General features: G+C 44.1%; 1 protein-coding gene across 6 annotated transcripts in view; it reads left to right on the top strand.

The window, feature by feature from the left end:
- CRTC1 (CREB regulated transcription coactivator 1) overlaps nucleotides 1-15,857 on the top strand; it is a 48,099-nt gene that overhangs the window by 12,720 nt on the left and 19,522 nt on the right. For 4 of the 6 annotated variants that reach the window (XR_015808513.1, XM_088179195.1, XM_088179194.1 and 1 more), the window contains exons 2-9: nucleotides 4,231-4,347; nucleotides 5,693-5,740; nucleotides 8,310-8,447; nucleotides 9,859-9,920; nucleotides 11,002-11,096; nucleotides 12,512-12,597; nucleotides 12,989-13,032; nucleotides 13,946-14,166. Coding sequence is in view for 5 of the 6 variants with exons in the window: in XM_088179195.1 (XP_088035321.1) it covers nucleotides 4,231-4,347; nucleotides 5,693-5,740; nucleotides 8,310-8,447; nucleotides 9,859-9,920; nucleotides 11,002-11,096; nucleotides 12,512-12,597; nucleotides 12,989-13,032; nucleotides 13,946-14,166 (811 nt within the window). In the remaining variant the exon portion in view is untranslated. The remainder of the gene's footprint in view (nucleotides 1-4,230; nucleotides 4,348-5,692; nucleotides 5,741-8,309; nucleotides 8,448-9,858; nucleotides 9,921-11,001; nucleotides 11,097-12,511; nucleotides 12,598-12,988; nucleotides 13,033-13,945; nucleotides 14,167-15,857) is intronic. The other 2 variants (XM_088179196.1, XM_014887215.2) reach the window with 1 other exon arrangement.

Here is a 15,857-nt window from a genome sequence, read left to right as displayed (position 1 = left end):
AACCAGCAGTTACTTGAACGTGTGTTCATTTTAGGAATTATTGGAGTAGCAAGTGTTTAAAATTCTAATTCTAGTGTGAATTTTGGATTATTAAAAGGGTTCCCTTGAGGAGCCAAGGTCTGGGCGTTTGGAAAGTTTTTGGCACCTTAAAGAACTTTTTAAATAATTAAAGGGTTAATGAGGTGATTTGCAGCTCGTGGCAGCGCTGCCACTAAATCTAAACTGGAATCATTAAATCGCTGTTAAGGTCTCTTTCTTTCTAAGCTTTTATTTGCTTTTCTTATCAACACGAGGGTTGTGAATGGGCAGAAATGTCCCTTTGAAGGCACCAATTCCGCCGGGATGGCAGCAGGAACTGCAGCTTTTGTTTGACTTCTCTTTAATTCCCTCTGCAGACACAAAGCAGAGCAGCGAGCAGGGAGCTTCTCCTTCTTTCTTTTCCTTCTTCTCCTTCTTTCCCTTCTTCTCCTTTTCCTCCTTCTTCCTCTCAGCACAGGCACTGACAACTTCCTCCCGTCCAAAATCCAAAAATCTCTAAATCCTGCAGCAGGCCTGGGGTGCTCCAGGTGAAAATTCCTGGGGGGGGGGGATTTTCTAAATTTTCTAAAACCCTCACTCAAATCCCACGGGCAGAACTGAACTCCCAATTAAGATTTAATAATTCTTTTCTCATTTTAATCCGTGCTGGTTTTGCTGCTTATTAGGCTGGAGGTGCTAAAGAGGAAGGTTTTTGGTTTTTTTTTAAAAGGGGGAAAAAAATGAAATTATAAGAAAGGTGTGGAAACTGCAAGGCAGTGAAAAAGTTGTTATCACCAAATCTTTGCTTCCTGTAGTCATCAGATATCTGGGGTTTTATCAAACGGACACTCCACCCTTTTATTATCGTTCTGGCAGTCCAAATTTCATCTGTTAAAAAAGCCATTTTAAGAAAAACCTTTACAGTGCATTTAGGTTGATTTACAGTGCCAAAATCGCCAAACTTCCCAGTAAGTTCTGCCCAGAAATCTGTAATTTATTCAGAATTTTTCAGGGAAGAATTTCAATAACTTAAAGTATTGAATTCTTAATAAGTGTTTCATTTAATTCCCATCTGCTTATTAGAAAGTCTGTAAGAAAACTGGGTTTGTATTTAGGGTTTTGTTTCTGTCTTTATTTATTATTTTTTTTAATTGTGGAGCTTCAATCTCTCCCTACAAACACAGCTGTGTGTCCAGCAAATGGTAACCCAAATGGAAAAATCGATCTGTTTCGTAGAAATGTTCACATAAATTATACTTTTCATTAATAAAATCGATTTTAAAGAAAAAAAAAAGCGCGAAGATTTGAAGTTAAGAGGAGGAAGAGAAAGGCTGGTGGAAGGAAAATTACAGATTCCATTTGGAATCTTCAGAACAAGAAAACCAGGCAGGAATGAAGGGGCTTTACAAGCAGAAGCTGTTTCTTTAGCAGAAGCTTTCTTGGGAAGGATATTTTGCAATATTTTCAGCTGCCAGGGAGCTGCTCTTGGCCACCTCACAGAGAAATGGAGAAGCTGCAGTCACTGAGTTCTCGTGCTTGATGAAATTAATAAATCTGGGGAGCACTCAGTAATTCCTTATCATCCTTCCCTGGCTAAATTCATCCCGAATCCAAATTGCATTAATTGAATCCAAGCCCAGGAGATAACCCTGGGGCTGCCCTGAGACTTGTTAACATTTCCAGAGTAATGGGGATTTTTCTATTAAGAAAAGGCTTTTGCTTTTTGTTGCTTCCTTTTAAAATCGAGCCCTTCTGAGAACCTCATCCCCAGTGGTGCCGTGTGCCTGCTCCACCTCGCAGGGTGGATGGAGAGGAAAATGAAATTTCATTTTAGGCACAGCATCTGTTTTCCTAAAGGGTGGGGACAAATTGCCCGGAGAAATTGTGGATTTCCCATCCCTGCAAGTGTCCATGGCCAAGCTGGAGCAACCTGGGATAGTGGAAGGTGTGGAGTGGAATTAAATAATATTCCCAAACTTTTATTCTGGATTTTGGTGCGCTGAGAGAAATTTGCAGCTTTTTTTGTTGTTGTTGTTTTTCTGAGAAGGAAAAAACCCAGAGCTGATTTCACTCCTGATTTCCTGCTTCAATGACAACAAGCTCCTAAAATTCAACCCAATTTTCTTTTCCAGCTCAAAAAGCAGAGCTGGGAGGCGCTCAGGACACAAATCCTGCTCTGCTTCCACTTGATCTTCCCAGATTGCAAGTGGCAGTTGTTGATGGGCTCCAATAAATGTGGAGTCTGGGGGCCACTCTGTCCTGAAAGGCAGGAGCCGAGCAGAGCAGCCAGCCCAGCTCTCCCTGCTGTGCTGATGGATGGGAGCAAGGAGCAGCAATCACTGCTCTCGTTTTTGGCACAGCTCTCCACCAGTGTTTATCCTCGCTCAAATTAATGATGCAGCCAAAGGCGAGGAGCAGCCTGAGCTCCCCATTTCCATGGGGGAGCAGCACAGAGACAAATCTTCCTGAGCTCCCTGTGCTCTGCTGCTTTGAGGTGGGAATATCCTGAGAGAAAAAAAACAAAAAAACCAAAAAAAACTCCAAAATCCTTAAAAAAAACACCCAAGCCACCCCCTCCTCCCTGGGTGCTTTTTGGAGGTTCTTGAAAGGAAACCAACACCTGTTGAAATAGTTACTTCAATGTTTGGCCCAAATCCCAAACAAGGCTTTTTTTTTTTTTTTTTTTTTAATTTTTTTTTTTAAACAACAAAAACATATGCAGGGGCCAGGGAAAAAGCACAGCTAGTTCTGATATTGTGCTTTTTGTGCTGTGAGTTGGGAGGGCTGTGACTCATTAAGTGATACCAGCACAAGGTTTCTCTAATTTCACGTCTTGCCTCAGGAATTGCGTGGCAAAATATTGCACAAGAAAAGCAAAAAGGCCTTTCCTGCTCCTTACATGGGATCTTTCCAAGCCATTTGATAGGGAAATCTGGGAATATTTTATAAATCTTCAGCCTGAAGGGATTATCTGACCTTTTTTTAAGGAAATAAAAAACCTTCCAGCAGCCTTTGTGGGTGGTGTTTTGCCCTTGCACTCTGGCAAATCTTGGAGCTGTTTTCCCACCTCAGTGATCCTGGGATTCTGTTCTTCATGGAAAAGTTTCATCTCCTAAATCAGGGATTAGTTTGGTCCCTCAGCTCAAGCACAGAGATTTTTAACTGTCTGTGCTGGTGGAAATTGGTGGCTTCTGGGGGAAATTCTGGGAATAAAAAGTATTTGAGTTTTCTAGGAATTGTTTGGATGTCAGGAAAATGCGTGAGCTGTCCTCAGGGTGAGCTTTTATTCAGGGACTATTTGGATATGAAATTCCTGCCTGGCCTGGAATTCCCAGAGCAGCTGTGGCTGCCCCTGCATCCCTGGGATGTGCAAGGCCAGGCTGGAGCAGCCTGGGGTGGTGGCAGGGGTGACATGAGATGATCCTTGAGGTCACTTCCAGCCCAGATCATTCTGGAATTCTGTGATCCTGCGTGGATACTCCCCAGAGTGTTGGCATGGAATGAACAGGCTGGGCTTGTTCTCTGTGTCCTGTCTGAGTGCTGGCAGTGTGGTCAGGGCACTCTGAGCATCCCTGAATATCCCTGAACATTCCTGAACATCTGTGAACATTCCTGAAAATCCCTGAGCATCCCAGAATATCCCTGAGCATCCCTGAACATTCCTCAGCACCACTGAGCTCACCTGGGCATCCCTGAGCATCCCTGAACATTCCTGAAAATCCCTGAGCATCTCTGAGCATTTCTGAATGTCCCTGAGCATCCCTGAACATCCCAGAACATCCCTGAGGTCCCCTCAGCATCCCGTGTAAACATCCAGAAACGTCTCCAACTCTGGGCAAACCCCTGGAATGTTTTCCTGGAGAGCCACCCCTGGATTTGAGTGAAGCTTTGCAGATCATCCCCTTCATTTCCACGTGTCCCTGTCCCCCAGGGAGTTCTCGTGGGGGTTTCATTCTTCCTTGGCTGAAGGGGTTTTCTGTGGAAACCTCTGTGTCCTTTGTTTGCAAACCTGGCTCTGCCTTGTCCCTGGAAATCTCTCCCTGCCCTTTCTCCAGGGCTTTTCCTGCTGCAAGAAACTCGTGGAGAAGGTGGAGGCTCCTTTGTCAGAGTTGGATTGATGCCCTTTAATGCTTCCCATTCTCAGTGATCACAGTGTCAGCTTGTGCTGGTTAGAACACTTGAAATTGCATTTTCCTCCTCCTTTTCTTTCAGCTACAGCTGCAGAAAACCCAATATTTGCAACTGGGGCAGAGTCGTGGCCAGTACTACGGGGGGTCATTGCCAAATGTGAATCAGATTGGGAACAGTGCCATGGATCTCCCTTTCCAGGTGAGTTCACAGGGCTTTTCCTGCATTTTCTGATCCATTCTGTGCTGGCATGCTGCTGTGTCCTCACAGGCAGCTGCTGGTCCAGAAGTCAGCAGCCTGGTTTAAAAATTTGGGATGTGTGGGTATTATTATTATTATTATTTTTAATATTGATTGTGGTAAATTTTAGCTCTCCTGTCCCTGGTTTTGAGGCTTTGGGGTCAGGAATAGTCTGAGAGATGCAATTCCTAATGAAATTTGGGAAGATGCTGTCAATTCAAAGGAAATGGGAGGAAATAAAGGTGATGTTGGGAGCTGGAGAGTGCAGGAATTGATGTGCATGTTCTGTGGGAGGAATTTTGGGAGAGGAGAAGAGCAGTGGAACACAAAGTGGTATCAGAATAATCCCTTTTTTTTTTGGTCTGGTTGGAAAGGAAATGTAAGAATGTCCTGGCTGGGTTTTGTAATTCCAGGGATGATGCACCTTAAACAGAAAATCAGAATTTCAGGTGAATATTTTGCTGTTTGAAGCATATTTGGACAGAGGATATTGTAAAATAAGTGTTGTATAAATAAAAGACAGGATTAGTTGGTGGATCCTTTGTGGACTCCTGATTTTTCACATTTAATTGATTTAGAGTGCTCCAAATAATGAACATTTCTGCAATGATTTTCCTTTTTTGAGCAGTCACAGTTACAGCTGAACTCTGGAGGATGTGGTGGGAAGGAAATTTTGCAGTTTGTGGTTTTCTGATGGAGGCTGCTTAATAAAAATGGAGAAACTCTCGCTGACCTCCTCTAACTGCTTCTTCAAATAGGTGCAGACAGCTGAATTTGGGCAGGTTAAAGGCTTGAATCTTGTGCAGGAGGAGAGGCAAAATCTATTTTAATCTTGAATTCTTTGGGGAATCCAGAGCAGAGGTTTGTAGAGGATTGAAGTCCTCAGTGTCACTCCACTCTGTCCAGGTTTTTCTCCTTAGCTGTTTGTTAAGGAGGTGAAGAATTCCTTTTAAACAATAATATTTCTGTGCTTGCTTGATGGTGGTTTTTTTACCTGGACTCTTTTAATCCTGACTGCTGAAAAGGGAATATTGAAAAATTTATGAATGACTGGAAGAGGAGACGGAAACAAACTCAACCTTAAACCCTGGGGTTTTCTGTATTTTTTCACACACGCGCTAAAAAAAAAAAAAAAACCAACTTAAAAAACCCAAATCGATGTTGCTGACAATCAACCAAACCATCCTGAGTGTTTGTAGCAGGGAGGGGGAGAAGCTTTCCAGGTTTTTGCAGCTCAAAGCAGCTCTGGGCTGGTGTGAAGGCAGAGCCTTGGTGTCTGAGCATCTTCTGCTTCTTTGATTTGCAGCACAACGGAGCTGTGGCTGAAGCCTTTGGAGCAGTTCCTGTCTCTTTGGTAAACAAGTTTTTAGGTTTGTGCAAATACGTATTTAGGACTGGTCCCGTTTGCCCAGGTGGATACGTATTTCTGCACACCCTGTGCCCTGCTCTGCACTGATCTGGTTCACCCCCAGCTCCTCAGGGCTGCCACACTAAGCCAGGTTTTGGCCCTGCATCCCGGTCTGGAACATGCAAAGAATTCCTGTGCAGACTCCCCTGGACTTGCTGTCATGTGGTTATTTCTGGGGTTTTTTGGGGGGGTTTCCACTGTCTAGTGGATTATTCAGTCTTGGCCTGTGGTTTCAGCAATCTCTGAGCATGTGCACTCAGCCTGCATGTTTCAATCCATGGGGAAGGGCAGAATGAATTCCCAAATCCTGCTTGGCACCAGGAGGCACCAAAATACCAACCAGCAGTGGGTACCACTCCTCCTTCCCCCTGAGCAATCCTAAAAGGACACTTGGAGAGCTTTTTCCTTCCTGTCTGCATTGAGCTGCTTTTTCCATGCTTTGAGGGCTTTGGGGTCTGCTCTCAAACCCTTGAATGCTTTTCAGGGGAGTGAAACCTTTTCAATTCTTCATTTTCCCCAAATAAAATCGATGCTCAGATCTGTTCCTTTTTTTTTTTTTTAAAATCCATTTTTCCCCCTATAGTTAAAAATCTCATGCCATGCAGAGATGGGGAATTTTAATCCAGGAACATTGTTCTGGTGTTTAGCCCTAAATAAATTTGACAGGAAGGTTGCTGGGAGAAGCCAAGCCAGACCTGTTGGAAGTGATAACCATTTCCTCAGGTGTTTTTTATTTCCCTAAATCCAGGATTCTTTTGGGATCTTGGTTCCTGGAAAACCAGGAGCAGCCTTGCCCCAAAAATCCCCTTTTCTAGAAACTGCAGCCCTGAGCTGGGACACATTCCTGGGTCATTTGTGCCACTGCTGCACTCAAATGAGATTTTTATTTTGTTTTTAATAAGGAAATTACGCCCCCCCCCCGCCAAAAAAAAAAGATAAAAACCTAAAAAATATCTGTTTTTACACGGAACTTTTTGTCTTTATAGTTTTATGGTTTGGTCTCCCTTTAAATTCCAGGTGAGCTCTGCACTCCCTGTGCTCTGGGCTGGCTGCTCCTTTTTTAGCAGCACTGTGCTGACACCACTGACATAGGAAATTGCTTTTCCTGTTGACCTTCCAAGCACGTATTTGCAAATTTTGCTGCCTTTTGGGCTGTAACAACAGAAAAAAAGGAGGAGTTTGAGACCTTTTGTGGCTTTGGAATGATGAATATTCCCACTTGTGTGGATTAAAGCACCGTGTTTGAATTTAAAAGCCTTAAAATTGAGATTCTATTTGAGATTTCTCAGCCAAGTGAGGAAGTGAAGCACAAACCCCATGAACTGAAGTGCTGAGAGTCCTGTGAAAAGTCACTGTGCTCCTTTCTAGTCCCCTGTTGCCTTAAATATTCTGCTGCATATAAAATGTTGGCCCTGAAATGAGAAAATAAACACCAGAGCCCCTCTGCAGCTCTGTTAGCACAGCCTGTGTGTGCAGAGAGGGTGAGGAGCCCAATATTTGCTGAAGAGAAAAGAGTTTAAAATAGTAGAAAGGCTCTTTAAAAAGTTCATACAAACAAAGCCTTTCAAAATAAATGCAAAGCTTTATAGAAATAATCTTTTCAACAGCCGAAGCTGACACTTGGAAACAAAAAAAGCCAAAAAAAAAAAAGAAAAAAGGGATGAATGTGGAAGCCAGATGGTTTCATGGCTTGGCAGACAGGACAGTGCATTTGCCACGTGCAGCACCTGAATGGAGGAGGAAATTTTGGATTTCCAAACAGATGGTGTTGAGGGACTCGGCAAAGCTGTTCACATTGGCAGGGAGTGCAAGGCTGGGGAGGATTTTTCTCCCTGGAGACCCATAAATTGCTGCTGGAGTACGAGCACAGATTGACCCCTCGGTACTTCCTCTGTCCCCCCCCCAGGTACACGCTGGGAAGGGCTGTGGAAAATGTGAAAGTTTTCCAGTTTAGCCTGGGAATGCATCTTCCCTGTCCTTCCTTCCCCTGCCATCCTCCTGCTCTGAAATCATCTGCTCAGGATGTCAGTGCTGATAAGAGTCCAGGTGGGATCATCCCACCTCGGCTCACTGAAGGAGCTGGAAATCACTTCCAAACCGTCAGACAGAAGAGGAAGGAAACTGCTTTTCTTTTTCTTGTCATTCTCTGGGTGTCCCCTTACAGTAACTCAGCCGCAGGGAGGGGTGAGGGGCAGGCTCCGTGTCCTGGGCAGCGCTGGGCTCAGCTCTGGATGCAGCATGTTCGTGCTGGCTGTGCCCTGCATGCTGCAGCGAGGGCATGTGCACAGCAGCCGCCAGCTCCTGCCACCTCGGCCGGGGCTCAGGGCAGCTCCAGCATGGCCCCTCCTGGAGGAGGCAGCTGCCCAAAAACCTTATCCGAGGGGAAAAGCGAAATGACACACCACCGGCGTCCTGAGAGCGATTCCCGAGAGCGGCCCAGCCTGGCACAGGAGCTGGAGGAGGCCCTGGCAGGCTCGGGCTCTTTCCCTGGGGGTAATTCCTGTGTCTCTCCCAGACCCCGTTCCAGTCGTCGGCGCTGGACACGAGCAGGACCACGCGGCACCACGGGCTGGTGGACAGAGTGTACCGGGACCGGAACCGCCTGGGCTCGCCGCACCGGCGCCCCCTGTCCGTGGACAAACACGGCAGGCAGATATCCTTGGCACCAGGGCTGGCACCTCTGTGCCCTCTGAACCCATCCTTGGCACCAGGGCTGGCACCTCTGTGCCCTCTGAACCCATCCTTGGCACCACTGTCCCCTCTGAACCCATCCTTGGCACCAGGGCTGGCACCTCTGTGCCCTCTGAACCCATCCTTGGCACCTCTGTCCCCTCTGAACCCATCCTTGGCACCACAGCTGGCACCTCTGTCCCCTCTGAACCCATCCTTGGCACCTCTGTCCCCTCTGAACCCATCCTTGGCACCACAGCTGGCACCACTGTCCCCTCTGAACCCATCCTTGGCACCACTGTCCCCTCTGAACCCATCCTTGGCACCTCTGTCCCCTCTGAACCCATCCTTGGCACCACTGTCCCCTCTGAACCCATCCTTGGCACCTCTGTGCCCTCTGAACCCATCCTTGGCACCAGGGCTGGCACCACTGTCCCCTCTGAACCCATCCTTGGCACCACAGCTGGCACCACTGTCCCCCCCTGAACCCATCCTTGGCACCACGGCTGGCACCTCTGTCCCCTTCCCCTCCTGAACCCATCCTTGGCACCACTGTCCCACCTCAGCCCTGCCTGCAGTGGGCTCAGTTCCCTTTTCCTCCTGTCCTCACCCAGCTGGAGTCACCTCCCAGCTCTGTGTCACTGCCTTTCCCAAGCTGTGAAAATCCTGTTTCTAATCCAAAACCTCCTGTTTGTGAGTGGGAGTTGAGCTTTCCCTGGGGATGCTTGGGTGGGCTGGGGACACCCAGCAGGTGTCACTCAGGCCAGAGGTGCCCTGGAAGTTTGGTGGCCCTCTCTGATGGGGCTGCTGTGAGCTCTTGGCTCTGTCCATGGGACATCCTCGTGTCCCAACTGGATCAGCAGTTGGCTGCATGGATTGTCCAAAGGGTCAGTGTCCAGGTGGACCCCAGGGACAGGTGGTGTTGGTTTGGGGACACTCAGTGGTGACACGGGCATGGCACTGGGTGCAGCCTGACTGCCAGCTCTGGATCCTGGATTCCATTCCAGCCCAAACCATCCCGTGGTTCCCTGGGGAAATGGAGTTTCCCTTCAGGGCTGAGCAGAGCCAGGGCAGGATCATCATTTCAGTGCAGGTTGGTTCATCCTTGTGGCATTTGGGGATGGAATGAGCTGATCATTGCTGACAGGAAATCTGAAATCTGCTGGCATTGATGGGGCTGGAGGGGACCCCAGGAGTGAAATCCTTGCAAAAGGAGGAAAGGATTTTTCCTGCTCACTTATTCCAACAATCACAGAATACTTTGGGTCGAGATCCCTTTACACTTCCCCATAGAAAATCTGTGAGCTCAGTGCTTCTGACAGGATAATTGGAATTCTTCTGGGGAAAGATTCCCTGCTGGAGTGGGAAGTGTTGCTGCCTTAACCCTGCCTCACGTGGACAGCTGTCCCTATGGCACCGTGTACCTGTCACCACCATCAGACACCAGCTGGAGGAGGTGGGTGCCACCCTGGGGGGTTTGGGTGCCACCCTGGGGGGTTTGGGTGCTGCCCTGGGGGGTTTGGGTGCCACTCTGGGGGGTTTGGGTGCTGCCCTGGGGGGTTTGGGTGCCACTCTGGGGGTTTGGGTGCTGCCCTGGGGGGTTTGGGTGCTGCCCTGGGGGGTTTGAGTGCCACCCTGGGGGGTTTGGGTGCCATCCTGGAGGGTTTGGGTGCCATTCTGAGGATTTGGGTACCATCCTGGGGGGTTTGGGTGCCATCCTGAGGGGTTTGGGTGCCAGCACCCTGAGGTGTTTGGGCTGTTCTGTGGCACTGCAGCACCTCCAGCTGCAGCAGGTTGGAATTGTGCCTTTTGAAATTCAGAAATGGAGTTTTTAATTCAGTTGTGCTCATTTTAAATGAGCTTTGAAGGTAAGGTGTCTGCAAGTGATACTTGAATTGAATGGTGCTTTTTTAAAGGTAAATCCTTAAAGTTTCATCTTTCAATATCCTTAAAAATCTTTACAAATCCAGCAGTTGCCAGGCCTGGATAATTCCCAAGACTTGGATATTTCTGTGGGTGCAGAAATTGGACTGGGGATGTTCCAGTGGGAAGGAACACAAGAGTTTCACTTTTTGGGAGTGGTCACAATCTCAAAGTTCATCCTGAAATGTTTTGGCCTCGAAAATTCCCATCTCCACAAGATCCTGAACCATTCCTCTTCCTCCTCCCAGCCAGGAATGTTTGGGAATAATAACCAAACAATAACTAAAGTATGGCTAAACAGCTTAAAAAGGGCATTTTTGGATCATGTTTAATCTGAACCAAGCAGATCAAACTCTGTTCTAACAGGGGCACCCAGTTCATCCTGTGTTCCTCTCAATCCCATTATTGAAACAATTGTTCCTCAAACTTGAACTGATTTGTTCTGCAAATTGCTTTTCACCAGGAAATCCTGCCTGGTTTCTGCCATGTAGAGATTTTGGGGTTTTAATGCACAATATTGAGGTTTTACCGAGTGGTTGCTTTTTATCTGAGAGGGAAATTTTTATTTAGTGATGCTGACAATAAAAATAATTGTGGGTTTTGCTTTCTCTCAGGACAAATTCTGATTCTGCCTTGCACCAGAGCACCATGACTCCAGCTCAGCAGGAATCCTTTTCTGGAGGGTCACAGGACATGCAGCAGAAAAGAGGTGAGCAGGAAAAAAAAAAAGATAAAAAGATTTCTGACAATGGAATCGCCATGGATTGGGCCCCATGTGTTTGTAAAATTGTAAAATTGAACAGAATTGGATCACATTCAGCTTTCTGGGGGCTGAAATCCAGGAAAAAGGACACAAACCAAAGGGGGGACATTTTGCTGAGCCCCCAGATTTTGTCATTGGTGCCCTGGGGAGATCCCCTGGGCTGCTGCTGAGTTCTCAGCTGGAGCAGCCTGGAATCCCCAGGGCTTCAGTCAGGGACACCCCGGGAGGAGCAGAGGCTGGAGCCCAGGGTTTATGGCTGGGAGTGTACCCAGGAAATATCCCCAACATTCAGAAAAATACCAGAACAATCCCAGAAAAAATCCCAGAACAATCCCAGAAAAAATCCCAGAAAAAATCCCAGAACAATCCCAGAAAAAATCCCAGAAAAAATCCCAGAACAATCCCAGAACAATCCCAGAACAATCCCAGAACAAATCCCAGAACAATCCCAGAACAAATCTCTGCCCCTCCTTTCTGGAGCCTCTGTTGGCCCTGGTCCTGCTCCAGCTCAGCAAAATCAGGAATTTTCATCCTCGAGGTCTTTTCCAACCTTAAAATTCCCTCATCCTGAGGAAAATTCCTAAATTTAATCCTTCAGGCAGGTTCAGGATTCCAGAAATCTGGATTTACACTCATGGCTGTGAGAGGTTTTTATTAATTCATCTCTCTCTGGCTGGGCTTTGAAAAGGTTTCTAAATTTTTATTTATTTATTATTTTTTTATTTTGTTGGGGGTTTTTTTCTTGTTTGTTTGGGGTTTTTTTGTTTGTTTCTTTGCCACCTTAAGCAAGAAAAAAAAATATCCTTGGCATGTGGAGAATGAAATTCCAGCTTTGTGCTGTTTCTCCATCCCAGGAGGAGGAATTTGGATTTTCCCCACTGGAATTGGCCCCTTGGAAGCCCTTTGGATATTCAGGGTCCTCATCATTTGTGCAAATTGCAAAAAATGGGAAACAGCAGCTGCCAAAGAAACCCTTCCATGGGCATCTAAACACAATGAATTGGAAGCCAAAACATTTTTAAATATTATTTGGGTGGCTTTTTTTAAAAGTCTCACTTATTTAATAATTGAATTGAATTGTATTGTATTGTATTGTATTGTATTGCATTTTATTTTATTTTATTGTATTGTATTGTATTTTACATTTTTATTAATTTTTTTATCTAGTTTCAGGAATCTTTGGGTTTTTGAACCAACAGAAACTCTTTCATCCTTTTTGACAATTTAAACTTTGTAACATTTTCCCAAAGGTTAAACTTCCAATCCAAGAATGTCTCAGTGAGAAGCTGAATATTATTGATTATTAATTATTGATTATTAATGATCCCTTATTTTGTTTTTTGGGTTTTTTTTTTTTTTAGTTTTATTGCTGACTGTCCCTGGAATGGAGGAAACCTCCTCTGATGCAGACAAAACCCTCTCCAAGCAAGGCTGGGACACTAAAAAGGTGAGAATTGCTCCTTTCAAAGCACAGAAAATTTTATTTTCTGAACATATTTAAAGAAATGAGTGCTTTAGTCACTGTCAAGATTGATCAGCTGCTGTGATTAAAAACGAAAAATAAACTTTGAATAGAAATTCTTTCATAATTTCATCATTTCATGTGTGTGAATGCCCAGGCTTGGTCACATGAGAAACTTGAAATTTAAGATTTATTGAGCCAATAAAGCAAAAAAAAAAAGAAAAATTGATAAATATCTTGTAAAAGCTGCCAGATCTTGCACAGAAATGATGAAATTCAATTTATTCATTGAAATATCTCTGAGACAATTCCCTCCAAGCAGAATCTTTGCATTTAAATCTTTCTCCCCTTTTTTTTTTTTTTGTTTTTTTTCCAGACTGGGTCATCGAGACCCAAATCCTGTGAAGTTCCAGGAATCAAGTGAGTTCCCAGCAATAATTTATTCTGAGAGCACTGAGATCTTGAAGGAAAATTGTGGATTAAAAATCCTTAAATATCCTAAAATATCCTGGTGCTTTTATATTTTCTGGACAGGTTCTAGGGATGGAACAGGAGCCTCTGAGGGTCAGAAATACAAAAAAAAAATCTTATTGATGGAATTTCTCCTTAAAAATATTTTTTAAAATATCTTTTGTATGGAATTCCTCATTAAATCCATTTTTTTTAAAGCTCAGAAATATCTCCTTTATGGAATTTTCATGTTAAAAAAAACATTTTAAAAGCTCAAAACCACCTTTTGTATGGAATCCCTTGTTGAAAATAATTTTAAAAGCTCAAAAAATCTTCTTGATGAAATTTTCTTGTTAAAAAGCTCAAAAATATCTTCTTTATAGAATTCCTTGATAAAAACATTTTTAAAAGCTCAAAAAAAATCTTCTTTATGGAATTCCTCGTTAAATACATTAAGAAAATCTCAAAAATATCTTCTTACTGAAATTTTCTTGTTAAATAAATTTTAAAAAGCTCAAAAATCTGAATGAAATTCTTCGGAATGAGATTTTCATGTTAAATACGCTTCTAAAACCTCAAAAAAATTGTCTTAATGAAATTTTCTTGTTAATGAAATTTTTAAAAGCTAAAAAATCTTAATGAAATTTTCTCACTAAACACATTGTAAAAAGCTCTAAATTGCCTTCTTAATGACATTTTCTTGTCAAATACTTTTTTAAACTCTCAAAAAACCTCCTTTACGGAATCTCTCGTCAAATAAATTTTACAAATCTCAGGAACCTGATAGAAATTTTCTGATTAAACCCATTCTGAGAAGCTTTTTCCCACGTGAACCATGCATTAATTCTGTTTATTTTTCTTTGTTTCCCCCCCTTTCCTGCAGCATCTTCCCCTCGGCAGAGCAGGAGAGCAGCTCGGCCCTGATCCCCGGGGCTCACAGCACGGGGGGCTCCCTGCCCGACCTCACCAACATCCACTTCCCATCCCCCCTGCCCACGCCCCTGGACCCCGAGGAGTCTCCCTTCCCTGCCCTGAGCAGCTCCAGCAGCACGGGCAACCTGGCTGCCAACCTGGGCCACCTGGGCATCGGTGCTGCAGGCCAGGGTGAGCACACTGGGACACCTCCAGGGCATTTATCTCATGGGCTTGGTGCCCAAAGCTGATTTTTGGGGGTATGGATATACATTTGTGTTGTGTTCTTGGTGCCCAAATCTGCTTTTTTGGGATTTGCTGCCAACCTGGGCCACCTGGGCATTGGCACTGCCAGCCAGGCTGAGCACACTGGGACACTTCCAGGGCTTATGGCACATTGTTAGTGCTCAAAGCTGATTTTTTGGGATTTATTTGGGGTATAGATATATCTGTATATAGTGTTCTTGGTGCCCAAATCTGCTTTTTTGGGATTTATTTTGGGGTATATACATATATTTATGTACACACTTACATATACACATATATCTGGATATACATATGTACATGTGTATATATATGGTTTTTTTTAATGTATGAGATTGGAGTTCTCCTCTCTTGGAATTCCCCAGCATCCCTTGTCTAATGGGAATATTTCCAGCAACCCTTTTATTTCCATTCCTTTAGAACTGCATTTATTTTTATGTGAGGATCCTTTTGGAGTCTATTATTGGTAAATATTTTAATTCTTATTTTCTATTTTTTAACTGATTTCACTGATACTCAAATAGTTATGAAGAAGATTGATTTATTTTATTATTACCAGCGACAGTTGCAAGTCTGTTGGTTCCTAGAATAGAAATGAGGAGTTGTATCCAAAAATACAAATCTATTTCCTGTGCTGGGCAGGATTCCCTTTCTCCTGGATTGGGAGAAGGAAATGAAATCAGGTTGTGGCTGCAGGTGAGTTTGGGAAAAAGAAAAGGATTTAACCATTGAAAGGATTTTTTTTTTCCAGCATCCTTGGAAAAGTTTTTTTGTAAGAGCCAAAAACGGGGGGTGCAGGGCTCCAGGGGGCTCTTTGGAATGCTCTTTATTAAATCCAAATGATACAGCAATTTATTTATTATTTAAAATGCTGATTGTTATATCCAAATGATACAACAATTTATTTATTATTTAAAATGCTGATTGTTGTATCCAAAGGATATAACAATTTATTGATTATTTAAAATGCTGATTGTTATATCCAAAGGATATATCAGTTCACAGTTGTGGTGGCAGAGCCCAGCCCACAGCCTTTTCAGCTGTGGGTTTATTTGAAGCTGACTCTAGTTCTGATTACAGTGCATTATTTACTTTTTATTACAGAGCATTTTGATACATGACAACCAATCAATACTTTTACTATTACCTATAGCCTGTCCTAACTGCTGACATTTCCATTTTCATGTTCCTGGTTTTTTAATCACAAAAGGTCAGTGTGTCACAGTTTAAGCCAGAAGTTGTTTTTTAGTTTTTTTTGCAGTGGAGAATTCTGAGATCTTTACTTGCACCATTGGCTTTCTTGTTTGTCTGTGAAAATCTTTTTGCTTGGTAAAAACATCTTTTGTTTGAGGTGGATTTATCCTTTGCTTTGAGCTATAAAAACTTCCAGCTCACTTTGCTTTCTAGTTACCCAGAGTGGCTCAGCAGTTTTTTTCTGCTGTATCAAAACTTGTTATCATTTCCATTCCCCGTTCAGGTTTCACATTCTGAGATTTTCCTGTCACACTGACAGGACATGTGTGAGACCTCCCTGTCAAAGCTTCCCCTCCCCAGCTCTCCTGGCCTCACATCCCTGCCCAGGGCCACTCTGGGAGCACCTTTCTAAGCTCCCACATTTT

Source organism: Sturnus vulgaris, chromosome 26, assembly GCF_052056855.1.
Source record: "Sturnus vulgaris isolate bStuVul1 chromosome 26, bStuVul1.hap1, whole genome shotgun sequence".
Lineage (NCBI taxonomy): Eukaryota > Metazoa > Chordata > Aves > Passeriformes > Sturnidae > Sturnus > Sturnus vulgaris.
Note: the sequence above shows the minus strand (reverse complement) of the source record. Positions and strands in the feature narration are given on the sequence as shown.